This window comes from Onychostoma macrolepis, chromosome 03 (genome assembly GCF_012432095.1).
Source record: "Onychostoma macrolepis isolate SWU-2019 chromosome 03, ASM1243209v1, whole genome shotgun sequence".
Taxonomy (NCBI): domain Eukaryota; kingdom Metazoa; phylum Chordata; class Actinopteri; order Cypriniformes; family Cyprinidae; genus Onychostoma; species Onychostoma macrolepis.
The window spans coordinates 48,597,994-48,613,143 of NC_081157.1; the positions used below are offsets into that span (position 1 = coordinate 48,597,994).

At 37.1% G+C, this 15,150-nt stretch overlaps 1 protein-coding gene, 1 long non-coding RNA gene and 1 other non-coding gene across 3 annotated transcripts; all 3 read right to left on the bottom strand.

The window, feature by feature from the left end:
- Positions 1-255: 255 nt before the first annotated feature.
- On the bottom strand, positions 256-409 carry LOC131538175 (U12 minor spliceosomal RNA). Its single transcript, XR_009270498.1, has one exon. It is a non-coding gene; the product is annotated as a U12 minor spliceosomal RNA (small nuclear RNA).
- A 7,109-nt stretch (positions 410-7,518) lies between these two features.
- LOC131537133 (uncharacterized) lies at positions 7,519-9,046 on the bottom strand. The gene is made up of 3 exons (XR_009270178.1): positions 8,871-9,046; positions 8,689-8,768; positions 7,519-7,867 (listed from the first exon to the last, which is right to left on the bottom strand). It is a non-coding gene; the product is annotated as an uncharacterized LOC131537133 (long non-coding RNA).
- Positions 9,047-11,847: 2,801 nt separating this feature from the next.
- On the bottom strand, positions 11,848-15,150 carry LOC131537118 (GTPase IMAP family member 8-like). Its single transcript, XM_058770399.1, is given in 3 exon segments — positions 11,848-12,500; positions 12,612-13,259; positions 13,615-15,150. Coding segments are annotated over 3 exon segments (717 nt in total). The 5' UTR covers positions 13,643-15,150; the 3' UTR covers positions 11,848-12,459.

Below are 15,150 nucleotides of genomic sequence, written 5' to 3' on the forward strand. Positions count from 1 at the left end.
GCTATAGAAATAAAGGTGACTTGACAAAAGCATTCAGTACAACTCACTTTTTCGATTGAAGTTACTGTCAGTTGCTTTTGGATTGTGGACTGGAATCACTGCTGTAAAGGTGAATGTGCACAAGTTGACTCCAGCATTATTTGTCATCATATTATTACTTCTCCTTAACTGTTTCATGAGATTGTTTTGTTTCCTCATCTGAACTCTTTGCAGTATGTGTGTCTTTACTTTTAGTAACATATTTTGGGTGTTTTAGGGGCAGATCCTGGCTCTGCTCGGCATTTCACTAAGTAGGTGAATCACCTCACAGACGGACCTGTGCCCTTTCAAAAATATTTCTCGCGAGATTTAGCGAGGACACAGGCGTCACCCCGCATCGTTATTTTCCTTACTCATCAGTTTAAGGCATAACCTGCTAGTTACCGAGCTCGCGATCTGGTTCACGAGCGCCCGCCTGCACAGCGACGGTGAGAGGGAGAGACGTTCATTCCGCCAATCACAATTGACCTATCGGTAAGCCCCTCCCATCGAACGCAGACTAGCCAATGGCAGTCGAGTATCAGTTGCACGTGGAGCGGAACTCGGACATTTTTCAGGTTTCAGCGCCATAGAGAAACATTGGAAGATCCGTAGCTCGCATCGGTTTTATGGGGTGCTTCAAAAATGGAAAAACGGTGTGCCTGGGGTACTTGTAACACTGATTCCAGGTATCCTGAGAGCATAGACTTGGTCGGCATTGCTGGGAACACCCACAAAAACGTCATATCCGTTAATGCCGTGGGGGAAAACAAACCGTTCGAATTAATGTTCGGAGACCTTAGACGCTTGATCTTTACATTTCGTTATGATTTCGATTGATTTTTGCTTGGTGCAATGCCGAAAAGTTGCTGTGTGGCGTTCTGTACCTCTAATGTATATAAGTAAGTAATAATGTATATAATAATATAATAAGTAATAATCCGCTTCGCGTCGTGACCGCATCACCTCGGGTGTGCATTATTTTTCTAATAATCCAACAGCCCGTCGTCAATTATTCCGCTTATACAACGGTTGCCACACCTCAAGACATCGATCAGATGATATATTTCAAGGCATTCGTCCGGTATTTCTACTTAAATCGCTATTGTGAGTAGGATTATTTCTTCCGCATTTCATCCAACGCCTCCGTTGCTAATTCCAAAACGTCATTTTAAACCTAGTAACGGAGGCTTGAGCCGTTGATAACAGATTAATGCAGTTAATACAGTTAATAACTAAGTTATGAGAGAGAGAGATTACCTCTGTGCGTCTCTCAATTGTCTCTAGTTATAGTGAAATTTAGTTCCTTTTGTTCATGAACCGCGCCGTTTTTGTTACCTCGCTTGTGAGAAATAATACAGTTTTTAAGTTGTTTACTGATAAAATCGTCAGAGTAGCGCGAGCAACATTAGCGCGATGTATGCTAGTGTGTGTGCAAACTATGTGTGTGCGGTCTGTGAGGGAGAGAGAGTGGGAGAGATAGAGTATGTGCTTTCCGTACATAATAAAGTGCAATTTTGTGGCAAAAACATGGACATGATCTGTCGGTTTTATCATATTGCTACTATATTTATTTGTTTGGCCAGCGGGTACATTTTATTATTCTGAGCGGGTGGCACACAACATCAGAACTCCGACAGCAGTTATGGATATACTGTACAACGTATGAAACACTTAATATTCATATTTATATGCACTCCAGATAGACTAGACTACTTACCCTTCATTTACCTCATTAGTCCCGTCCCGTCTGCACCGCAACCCAGTTCTGATGTGGCTTTACAGCAACCCTCCTTCACATCAAATAAATGTCACTCCCTGATATTTTGTGATGTAAATGTCATAATCTATTAAAACATTTATTTCATATTATTATATACAATCCCTTACGAAAATTAACAATGGTATTATAGTAATAAATGTAGGCTAGGCTAACCTTGTTTTTTGGGCGTTTTTATTACCAGTTGTAGGCTATAACCACCCCAGTGGGCATTTGATGTCAATTTAACATCATTGATGTCAAAATTACGTCACGAAATAGGTCAAAAATGAAAGTCATTTTGACGTCAAAGTGTCGATGTCAATTTGATGTTAAGATTTTGACCTCTGCTGATGTCATTTTGATGTCATGCTTTGTTGGCATTTGATGTCAATTCTACATCTATTTGATGTCATTTTAATGCTATTTTGATATCATTCAATATCAAGCTTCGATATCAATTCAACATAAATGTGACATAAACCATTTTTTGACATATTTTTGACATCACAAATTTATTGACATATTTTGATATTTCAATGTCAAGCATTACTCAATTTCAACCTAAATGTACAATGACTGACAACATACACATACTTTGAGATCTGATATGTTTTTATTTTATTTTTTTGTAATATAGTGGGGCCGCTATGGATTCACACTTCCAGAGCTCTCAAGTGCCTGTAAAAGAGAACAAGAAAGCAAACATTAAAATGGGCCCTGTCCATTAACATAACTAATGCTTAGTACCCATCAGTAGTAGGCTACTCTTTATTATTATATTATATTATTATTAATAGTATATAGACAACTAAAAGATAACCCACATTATAGCCTAATCACATGCAGTAGTCAGAGGTGCAGATGTGTACTAATATATGATAATGGATCAAACCTTTTGTTAATATCTGTTAATAGTGTCATATGTCAGGATCTCATTTCACTGCTAGTAATCAGTCCACATTTTGTACTGAATTGTAGAATGTGAACATTCATTCAAAGCCAGAGAGCAGCGTTTTCAAAACATCATATTCTCTTGGCTCTTCCCTATGTAAGGCTAGTGGTGTCTCATTTCCATGGTGAATATTTTTACCCCCATGTCTTGCCACTCTGTTTAGAATGACATGGTGTAGGCGTAAAACGAAGGGGAAGGGTAAAAACAGAGAAATGGGATTGGGCCTAAATCTACATCGTTGTTTGCAGCAGCTCCTACCTTCCGCGCCCAGTGCCCCTCTTCTGTCCGGGCGCAGCGCGCAAATGGTTGGCCATCAGGCTACCAATGGAAGCTTCTGTGATGCCAGGTTGTGACTTCTGGATGGCACCTGAAAAATTTAACAGCACTTGCCATTTATCTTGCACATACTGATCAAAATAAAAATCATGTAGAGAATAGAGCTACCACGGGCATGGGTAATGAGCATCATTACTGATTGCCAGAGTGACTCGCTGAGCAAATTCACATTGTATGGGTAAAGTTATGTAGCATCGGTATAAAACCTCTAAAAACAAATCACAAATAGGGCAGTTCATCAATTGTGGTTTGGAATTAGACCTACTGCAACTGGATTGATAAAAAGTCATGTAGTTGCAAACATCTCACCTGGCTACTTGTATTTGGGAAGAGCAAAATCTGTGACAGCTTCCGGTGCTTGTACGCTGAAAACAATTGAAAATATTTCACATGCTTAGGAAATCATTTTACATTCAATCATTGTTAATTTGTTAACTCCTTATTAAAATAAACACTTCTTACAAAATTGTACAGTTCAAGTATTATTAGTCATAATATGGATATTTTATTACCACTACAAGAACATACATTTGATCGGGTGTATTTTCGTGGGCTCAGGATTGAAGGGGAGCGACAATTTATTCCGTGTCACTAAAGTGAACCACCAATGGTCGCACACGCACACACACACACAGTCACACACACGTCAAATTTGACCGTGAACAGTAAATTAAGGGGGGTAGCAACAAACAGTGTTTAAGTTTAAGGTGAGACACTACAGGTGAATAAAAATTTTTAACTAGCAGATATCACCATGAAATTTTCCCAGTTGATTACCTACATTAAGATGAGAAAAAAAATGTATTACAAGTTTTCTGTAATTTAATGTTTAAATAAGCAAATTAGGCAATATCTAATTAAATATGCACTAATCTGCATACATTTAAAAAAACGAGTATTGGATAAAGCCAGGTTAAAAAAAAAATTCTATTGTGTTCACATATTATAATGGAAAAAAATTTGAGGGATTTATGGATATCTACTTTTGTTATCCTGTAAATCAGAATATTGTCAATAGCCTTAAAAATGATTTCCGCCATGTTTTTTGGAATAAAATGTTATATAAATCAGGCTAGGAATAATATATTTACAAATCAGTCTGTAAATGTCTTCATAATATAACTAGGTACAAGACTGGAAAGTTTGGTGTATATAGGTACTACTGAAGTGGAGATTTCGGACTTTGAGTATGAGAGAAAAGTCATTTAGAGAAAATGGGCTTTAAATATTTATCATCAGCCAATTAGATTGCGCATTCAGCCCTTTTACTTTCACGATTGGTTGTTGATAAAAAAGGAAATTACCATATTTGGAAGCGACAGCATTGCGGTGCGGTGCATGTGATGACGGTGCAGGCAGCGATCGAGGAGCAGTTAGAACGTGTATTTCGGACTTTTTTTCACCACAAGTCTGAAAGAAGACATGTTATTGAAGACAAATATCCAAAAATAAAAAAATTGACCATTAAAAAAACCCCGATGTTTTTGCCTGCCGTGTCTCGGTTTGGTCATGCGGTCGTCAGTCCATGCTGTTCATGAGCAAAAATATCCGTTCAACGGGAGCATTTGTGCCCAATAGAGACATGGCAAACTTACAAAGGAGACCTGTGTGTAGCTACTTTTTTGAACTTAATCTCCCTGCTTTTGAAATGCGCGTTGGCTGCACAGAATCAGAATCAGATTGCAGAAGCAGACCGCTACATGACGCGCGCACACACACACACACACACACACACACACACATTGTTAAAATCATACGATGGCAGATATAAAGGATCATACCGATTCCATCATACCGGAGTGTAAACGTTACACTAACATCAGGTTAAGTTAGCTAGCATTAGCACGCTCAGGTAAAAGGATGGCTGTGAAATTATTCGACATAATTCAGAAAATTACACCCATTAAAATTAAGTAGCCTGTGTATAAGATGGTGTATTGACATAAAAACAGCTGGTTACTTACCAGGACTTGGAAGTGAATAATTTTGTAATTGCAAATCTCTGGCAGTTGGGCTGTGTGGCAGTTAGGCAGTGAGACGACAGTGAGTGAGAGCGAGCGGTTATGCAGATCTGCTACTTTCCCGCGCGACATGGCCAGGATGTGACGTCTTTTTGTAGTCAATTTGTAGTCCATGATGATTATTTAAAAAATCAGCTTCAATATCAGATTAAATTTACCTTTTATAGTATATGCAATTATAGTGTCTGCTGTCATTTTAAACGTGAACTAAATGTAAACATGCTAGGATTTAAATAAATAAAAACACACATGCAAAATACATAGATCTAGGCCTACAACTTTCAAGATGTTGAAAATGAGTCGCATTGATTTACAATGAGTAATAAATATACTTTTTCAGACATTGTTTTGACATAAATTTGACGTCTTATTTCCTGACATCAAATCAACATCGATTTAATGTCAATGATATTGACCTGAGATATAGGGACCAGAAAAAACATGTCAGATTGATACCTTTGTTGGGCCTCTTTACAACCACAAGAAAATTATTACAAAATATAATGAAAATATGCATATTCATGCATGTCATACATGGTGGTCAAAATCTTGACTATTTGTTGATGTCAAATCGACATCAAGGTGCCCGCTGGGACAGTTTTACTACAAAGCAAAACATGTTTAATTAGTTTTTACCATGGTTTACCTATAATAAGCATGTTTTTTTTGGTTGTAACCACGGTTAATTTTCATAAGGTATATTTTCATGTTATTTTATTTCAAATTTCTTTATTAGATTTTATGCATGGAATACCAACTCAACAAATTACAACATTAATTTTATACAATTATCCTTCCATGGTATTACTGATACTACCCCACTAAACATTCCCCTCCCTCAACAACCTAGAACTTCCCACAGGGAGAAAAAACAAAACACAATAAATAATAAAAAAAAAAAAAAAAAAACACACAAAAACAGGTACAAATAAAAAATAAATAAATAAAAATAATAAAATACAAATGAAATCAATTAAAAAAGCATGAATAAAAATCGTATGTTTATATATTAATGCTCAGCTTAAGTATCAAGACAGTTAGCCAGCAGATAATCTAAAAAGGAGCGCCACACTTTGTCAAAGGTCTTTAAAGAACCAGTGAGTGACAGTCTAATTTTTTCCAATTTAATACAAGTAAACACTTCTTTTAGCCATGTATCAAAGGAAGGGGGTGAGACGTGCTTCCACTTCAAAAGAATGAGACGCCTTGCTAGTAAAGTAGTAAAGGCTAAAGCCTTTTGGACCGTTACTGAAAGGTTAACATCTACTGCCAACCCAAAAATGGCCAAAAGTGGGTTTGTATCAATATCTATGTTGAAGGCATCTTTCAAAGTTTTAAATATTTTCATGTTATTTTATATCTTTTTATTTTACAGTGTGTATTTGTGAAAATTATTAGGCTATACGTTTAGCACACACCACATAATGCTGTGCATTTCAAGGCACTTCAGTAGACCTTTAATGTTACCTATGTTTTGTCAATGTTAAAATTATTTTTAATACATCAATAAAAAAGTATGACAGGCTTTTACTCTAGTCTTTATCACTTCATTAAGAAATGTTTACTTTCACAAGCCGTCACGTATATGCTTGTAGTAAGCTGTCTCTTGCCTGGAGACTCAATCAGGTAACAAAAAGAATCGGGAAACGACACCTCTGGCCATTCCGTTGGGTTGTTTGTCCAGTCACAGATACCGTACGGACAGTCCGACACAATACGGCTCAGTTTTTCGACGTATCTTGCTCTGTCGAGCAGCAGAAATGATTTTATGTACACCATTCTGGGTCAACACCGTGCTTTTCCAATGAGGGGGGAAAGGATTGTTTTCCCCCACGCTGACTCCGCCCACACAGCTATGACATGACACCGACCAAGTCAATGGGCAATATGATTTATTTTATTACATTTCCTGAATCCAAACAAAACAGAGCAAAATGTCCCTAAGTATTCAACCCCAATACAGCAAATTTGAAAGTGTTAAATTCACACTCACAGTGTAAAAATTAACACTTTTTCAGGGTTTATATAGGTCCACACCAAATAGAGTTAAACTAACACTTGAAATAGTGTTACTTTGTATAACACTTGCATAGAGTTAAAACAACACTTTAAGTGTTTACCATTAACACTAACTTGGTGTAAATGAGGGGGGAAACACTAATAGTGTTGAAACTACACTAGGTGTGTCAATAGCTTAACACCAAGGGAGTTATTTCCACACTAATATAGTGTTCATACAAACCGTGATTTGTCATTAAATGTAATCTGCATTCAGTTCAACTACAAATACATAGTGTATATTCAATAACAGCCAACACGTAGAATCAGTTTGAACCTTTATTTTCAAAAATTTAAAAGAACACTTAAAACAAACCTAAAAATTCACCATCATATCACCCATGTGAAGTCTGAAGGTCAAAAGACCTGTACGCTGGCTGTTAGAAGTACTCTCAACTTAAAATATGCTCTGAAAAATGTTGTCAAAAGTTTGTCAATGATTTGCATGCAATTTCTTTACTCTTGGCAACTCACTGGTATAACCAACATCAATGTTGTACAGTGTAGAAGAAAGATAAAAACATTGAAAAGGACCTACTCATACAACAGGTTGAAAACATAGTGGACTTAAGAGTTCAATAGTACTCAAGGAGCTGGTTCCTTCAGAAGAGATGAGAAGCTTGTCCAACCACATAGAATAAGGTGATCCTACCTTTGATCCTTCTCAAGAGCAGTAGGTATGGCTGGTGGTCCTCCCTCTGACTGAGATGGGCTTCAATACTGGTTTAAAATTGTTTAAACAAAGAAAAGAGATTGGAAAAAGATAATTACTATGTGCAACGATGAATGCATAAACTAGTAACTTTTGATGATGAAAACGTAATTTAAAGGGTTAGTTCACCAAAAATGAAAATTCTCACAATTTATTCACCCTCACGTTGTTCCACACCCGTAAGTCTTTTGTTAACACAAGTGAATATACTTTAGTGAAAACAGAGATTTTTGTCCATCCATTGAGTCCACACATTGACCACTTTGATGCTTCAAAAAGTTCATAAAGAGATTGTAAAATTAATCTATAGGAACTGAGCAGTTTAGTCCAGATTTTCTGATGAGACATGGTTGCCTTATATGATGAACAGATTGAAATTAGGCTTTTATTCAAACAGTGATCAGCAAACAAACTCCTGTGAAAGCTCAAACAATACTGCATAACAGAATGAACCTCACTGGTTCTCATGCTTGAGCTTCCATTTACCATATCTGATGTTTGTGTTGATAAATGTTTATGTGTGAATAAAAAGCCTAAATTCAACATGTTCATCATACAAAGCGATCAAGTCTCTTCAGAAAATATTGAATAAATTACTCAATTCATATGGATTAGTTTTACAATCTTTTTATGAACTTTCTGAACCATCATAGTGGTATTTGCGTAGACTCTCAGATTTCATTAAAATATTTACATTCGTGTTTTGAAGATGAACAAAAGTCTTAAGTAGGAATGACATGAGGGTGAGTGCATGACCATTTTGATTTCAGCAAATTAACCCTTTAATAAAAAATAAAAAAAAACTTTGCAACAGTATTGTGAATTTTACCTTATGGAAGTGCACAAGTCTGTCTCATTTTAGTTTTCATCCTCATCACTGTATTGTTTTTCCAGGGCGTCTTGGACAATCTGATTAAACATGACAACAATACAAGTGACAACTTAAGACAAGTAAAATGATGGAAGGGAATTACAGACAAATCAAATGTTAAGAAAAACATGCATGCATACCCGTTTGCCTTAGCATCTATGCTAAATCTTTTGCTAGCCGATGCCTATTGATTTTGCACTGCTCTGTCTCATGGTCAGCTGAAGAGAGTGAAAGAATGAGTACTTGTGCTGAGGGTTGAGGATCCTGTGGGTGACTAAGAGAAAAGCAAAACAATTCCATGATTCATGTCTGTCAAGGCTTAATTCATACAGGGCTACAGATAAACCTTTTACACTATCATATTATGGACGCCTTCAAAGAATGTGTGAAGTGTTTAAATATTTAAGTATTAATATATTTACCCTCAGGTATGCCAGCAGAAACAATTTCGTCTTCGTACTTAAATGTAGATGCTTTTAATTTGTGTCCTCTTCCACATCGGTGTCCGTGTCTTTTAACTGAAAAAGTAATTTTAACAATAACATGAATACAGACCTCATTTATTTATTTTTATATTTAAGTAAAATCTCAGTGATTTAAAAGCAAATAGAAAAACTTTGAAACCTGGAACCAAGCCCTGTGGACATTTTAGTATTAGCTTGGTTGCTATATGACTGGTTTTAATCAGTCAATTTCTAAGCAGTAGCACTTACCTTCATTGAGAAAAACTTGGAATGCACAATCGTTAAGCAGTTCCACAAATTTCTTCACTCATTGATATTGAATTTTCACCAGCATGAGGACAGCTGTTGGTCAAGAAAAACGCAAATAGTCGTTAATTTTAAATAAAGTCCAGCAAGCAGCTACAGTCAGAAGCTCCATTTGTCATCTCTCAAACCATATAACCTTATAATGTAATGTAAACAAACGTTTGCAAATATCGCACACGTCAGACACATCTCTGGTGTTGGAACGGTTCTTTTCATATGCGTCCAAAAAATATAGTTCAGCAAAACACTGAATTGAATGATCGTTCTCTGCACTGTACTTTGGAGAAGAGTGTAACTGTGACATGTAACTTGACTAACATTATCCGAAACAGTGCGCGCGGTGTGCATGTTTATAAAAGATTCGCGCCTAACTGTTTGCGGTTCACTTGAGTAAACATGACATGAAGCACAGAAATTATCGTGTAAATTTTCACCCCAAAGTCTAAAATAGTGACGAATGCGCAAACTAATCAACATTAACTAGTCTTACCTCAATTTGCAAGCCGCCTCTGGCTCGTGTCGGTGGTCTGCCAGGCTAAACAGAAATAATGTTAGCACTCCTACAAAGTTGTGGAATTTACAAGATTATTCTAAATGTTGAGAAATGTAAACTTAATCTGAAAACTGATATAAGTGATTAAAAATATATTATACCTGTGTTTGATCACTCTCTGCTCCTCGTGGTCAGCCGCCATTAATCAAAACGGAAATAATGTGCAAGGACCGGAAATAGGATCAACTCATCACCAGTGTCAATTATGTCAACTTGCTGTAATAACACTGACTCTGAATACTGATTTACACTGCAAGTGTTCATGTCGTTCAAATCAACACCAGAATCAACACTTTTTAACACTGGAAAATTAACACCATAAAACAACTCTGAACAACACTGGAAATGTTGCTGTGAGAAGACAAAAACGTTCATTTTCTGGTTGTCATACACTCATTAAGTTACAATTTTCATCTGCCCAAGCAGAACATTAATGTTATCTTGTGCTTTAAAAACACATAAATGAATGTCTACATTTCAGTGCCTCTCCATGTTAAACTGGGTCAATGCACATTAATTTAATTGTACCCTGCGATACATGAACAGTGTTGATCCTGCATGTTGTCATCCGCGATCGTGATGACCGACCGTAATATGAGACTTCTCCCGCTTGCATTGTGATCTGTAAACCCTCGCTTCAAGTTACCCACCGTATTTATTTTTAAATATTTTATAAATCCCTCCATGTAATATTTAATTCCCATTCGATGACCTTCTGTGTCCAAAATTGTGCAAAAACATTGTGTGACAAGGTTTTCACACTGTAGCTGTCATTGTAAGACAGTGAGCAACTCACTAAGGGGGGCAGGGCTTACCGATAGGTCAATTGCTGCGTCCCAATTCGCCTACTTATACTATGCCCTAAAAGTATGTACTCCTTTTGTGAAGAAAAAGTACATACTTTTGAGTATGTAGGATAGTAGGCAAGCTTTGGGACATACTACTTTGTCATAGCTGCATCTTTAACGGAACGCTCTGTTGCTTAGTTACGTGCATCCTGGAACTGTAACTTTCAGTGCAATAGTTTGATTTGTTTCAGTTGTAATAGTTTTAAGGGTAAAACAGCAAGACTTAATTTTCGTGTTGATGATGTGTTCACACATCAGATTTATTAAGTTTTAACTTGTCAATGGCCTCAGAAATATCTTGACTTTGAATAGGAGCTTCATATAAATTCTTGCCAATATCATAAATTTTAGGAATAAGGTTCATATCAAGGGAGTTAAAGAATAAGTCCAAATTCTGCTGAGAGTACAGTGTTTAGACTGTTTTATTAATAATCTTTGTTTTTATGCTCTAAAACGTTTATTTTTACAGCACATCTGTTTTAAATTAACACCGCTTCTGACGCCAGTTTTCCCGTACAGTGCGATGAGATCCTCCTTGTGACCACATGAGTGCCTATCACACACACAAATTACTTGACATAATTATCCAGCAGTTATCAGTTTTACACATTCCGAAATATGGATGTGCTGCTTTTGAAATAGACATGCTGTATGTGTTAATGACAGCGAGGATTGCTTGACCTTAAAATTGTGCAACTTAAATTGCAGAAGTCAGAGCTGATCACAAATAAAATATGTTTATCTGAATAATAATCTGCGATACACACTTGATTCAGAAGATGGCTTAGCAACAGAAATACACTGCCGGAGTCATTAAACACCTCTTAACCACTGCTGTAATGTGCTGCTGGTGTTTACAGTGCACTGTGCATCCAGTCCCAGACGAAATGATAACAAAGTGCTCACAGATGAGTCAGAATATTCACCACATTCTGCAAAATTACAGAAACAGCATTTGTAATCACAATAAATCAACTTTATTCATTCAGTACTCTGATTTTTCTTTGATCCTTTGAAGGAAAGTCACTCACTCTGTACACCAATATAACATATTTGCATAGTACATTATATTTACAGACAGATTACAAACAGATTTCATTCAGCATTTCAGAAAACATCAGCAGTGACTGTGAGTAATAGATTCAGTGCAGAGCATTTATTACAGTTGTTCAGTGTCACTATAGCTCATGCAGTGAATTACTGCATTACTGATTTAACATTTCAGCATCTGACATATACTTCTATAAGCAAAAGTACTAATAAAGAAGCATTAATATTAATGTTTAAGAACATATTTTATAGATGATTTTAATATATCACTGATAGTAAGAATTGCCTCAGTTGAAGCAGCTTGTCAGTAGCCTTCTGTGACTGATTATCAAGTTTCTTAATCACACACACCACTGACATCTCTTTACCAAAGCTCACTATATATTCTGACCGACAAGTGTTTAGTTTGTTTAGGTTTTTTTTTTTTCTTTGTTTTTTTCTCCAGTGTCACTTTTCCCGGCTCCAGTAATTCCTGAAGGATTCTTCCCTCTCATGAATCACACCAATCTCATTCAGAGACTGGATCTTTTGGTAAACTCTGTCCTGAAACTACAAAATAAAGAACAAGTCACATCCATGTGCTGTTTAATTGAATATCAATATTCCTAGCAACCCCCCCTCTTTTTTATTTTTGAAGTGACTTACAAAAACAAAACTTACAACTGAGATTAAGAATGTCCATACTGTTGTTCCTCTGCATTTGTTCCATTAAAAAAATCCCATGGTTTTCTTCCATCATTCCTTCAATCTTCTGCAGTAGTTTTTCAACTTGACCCTTCACTTTCTTTTTGTTATTGAAACAGTGAAACTTTCCTCCACATTCATCCACCAGTCGCTGCAGATCCTCATGATCTTTGTGTTTTAGATGTTCCTCAATAGTTTGATCCAGATCTTCCAGTTCATCTTCATGTGTAAACAGAATCATAATGTATTTCTGAACTTCAGGACCAAGTAAACACTGAATATAATCCAGGATCCCTCCTTCATTTTGCACAAGTTTCACTAGAGGAACTGTGAGCAGAACTTAACTGAGACCTGCTGAACATTGAGAGACCAGCTGCTCTTTCAGTTCCTCCAGCTTCTTTTTATTCAGATCTGGACAGTCAATCACAGCAACCTGCTTCCCATTGATCTGTGTTTGACCCTCACACACTTCAGCTTCATGTTTCTTTTTCTGTGTTTGGACTGTAAACTTTCTTTCTCCCAGTATGGTGTTTCCAGATGAGCTTTTCCCAGAAGCATTTCTGCCCATCAGTAGGATCCGGATCAGTGGATCATCTGGACTGGAGCTGCTCATCACTGAACTCTCTGAAGGGGACAGAAAATAAAACAACAACCACAGAAATAGTGTAAAAATTCCACATTTTAAGAGAACAAAAAACATTCACCACAAACAGTAAAAAAACTTAGCAGCAGCAAACAAACTCAAATATCACTGACAGCAGTCAGTATAACTGATATATTTATCACCTCAATGTGAGGCTGATCTGCATGTTTCCGTTTCATTTAAAATGACATTCAGCGGAAACAAATGATTAACGAAGAACATCATCTCAAACTGAACTACAAGCCAAATGAACTTTTCACAATAAGACAATCCAAACAAACCCAAATGAAAATACTTATTTTTTCCCTTTAACAGAGTAGACAAACACTGACTTACCAGGAAGTGTTTCAAGCCTAATCACCATCTTGAGTGATCTGACTACAGAAAAGTCATATTCACAATCTGAGAAAAGAAATACAATTGACAAAATTAACACAAACTCAATAAATGGTGTCCTGATTTATAAAATCAATAATTTAACACGTTTACATAAAACACGCTGTTGCAGGAAATATAAACTCACCAGGAGTGAAGCTGAAATTCAGGTTTGTTGAGATTTCTTTTTTTTTTTTTTCACTTCTGGTTCTATTATGCTCCTCCCTGCTGCAGTTGCATCATCAGCTTTTTATATGCAGATAAAGTAATCTGGTTCCATTTCTGACAAATCTGGTCATTGTGAGTTTTTTTGTAGTCAAGAGCAAGAATGAGCAAATGTTCATGGTACATGAAACCTTCAAAACAATGAGCTGAGAATCATAACATTCATAAAACACACTTTACATAAAAACAAAAACAAAAGGGGATTCATCTACAGATTGTAACGTGTCTGTAGATGAATTCCAGACACGTTGAGACACATGTGACCCACATTCCAGCTCTCTACAGTACCTTTGTGGCCCAGTTGCTGCAAGATACTGACAAGCGAGCGCACATACAGTCTGAATACCCTGAAGGCCTTTACATCTCCTCTGCGTATATTAGCTCCATCCATCAGTTCAGCGATTCATTGCAGGGCTAATTGGTGGGGTTGACCATACATCTTATCCAGAGCTTTCATGGTGTTGGTGAAGGGAAATCTGGAATTGCTGTAAGAGTCTGCCACCAGGAGGGCCTCCTCAAGTTTTAGATGGTCTGTGAGGATTTGAAATTTAAAACGTTCTGTGGCATCGTCAGGCAGGATGTTCTCTAAAGCAATTCTCAGTCTTGAAAACTCCCTAGGGTCAGAAGACGTGAGGTAGGGAATGGTAGGAGCTGGACCTCTGTAGATTTTCTGTAGATGTGCATTCTGTTGACGCATCTCTTGGAATGCTGAAATGATCTCAGGAAGCTGGCTGAATTGTCTTTGCAAGGCTGCGTTCTCCCTCTTCATCTCCTCTAGCATGGCTGTAAACTCTGGCAACTGTTGCACTTGTCTTCTCAATGCTGCATTCTCCTCTCTCAGCTTTTCAGAAGTGCTGTCCCATTGGTCGGTCAATATCCATTCTGAACGTTCCGATGCTTGGCTCACCGGTGAAGTGGATCTGGAATGACCTGTAGTACTTGCTGGTTTATCCTCCAGTACTCCCTGGCATGTAGGTGACCGTGATTGCTGTCGATGAGACCCAGGTCCACTGAACTCAAAGTCTTCTAAATAGGCTGGAGGATTAACTCGTCTCCTTGGTCGCACAGCAGGGGCTTCTCTTTCTGGGTGAGACATATCTGTAGCAATCCACACATCTGGCTCGAAGGACCATGAAAAAACTGCTTTCTACTCTTGTCTAACTCAGGTTCGGATTCATTGAATGGCTGACAGGATGTCCAGTCAGAACATTAGGTCTCACACCAGGAATGTACTTCAGGGTGATTTATTGTGCAAATATGGGTGCATAAATA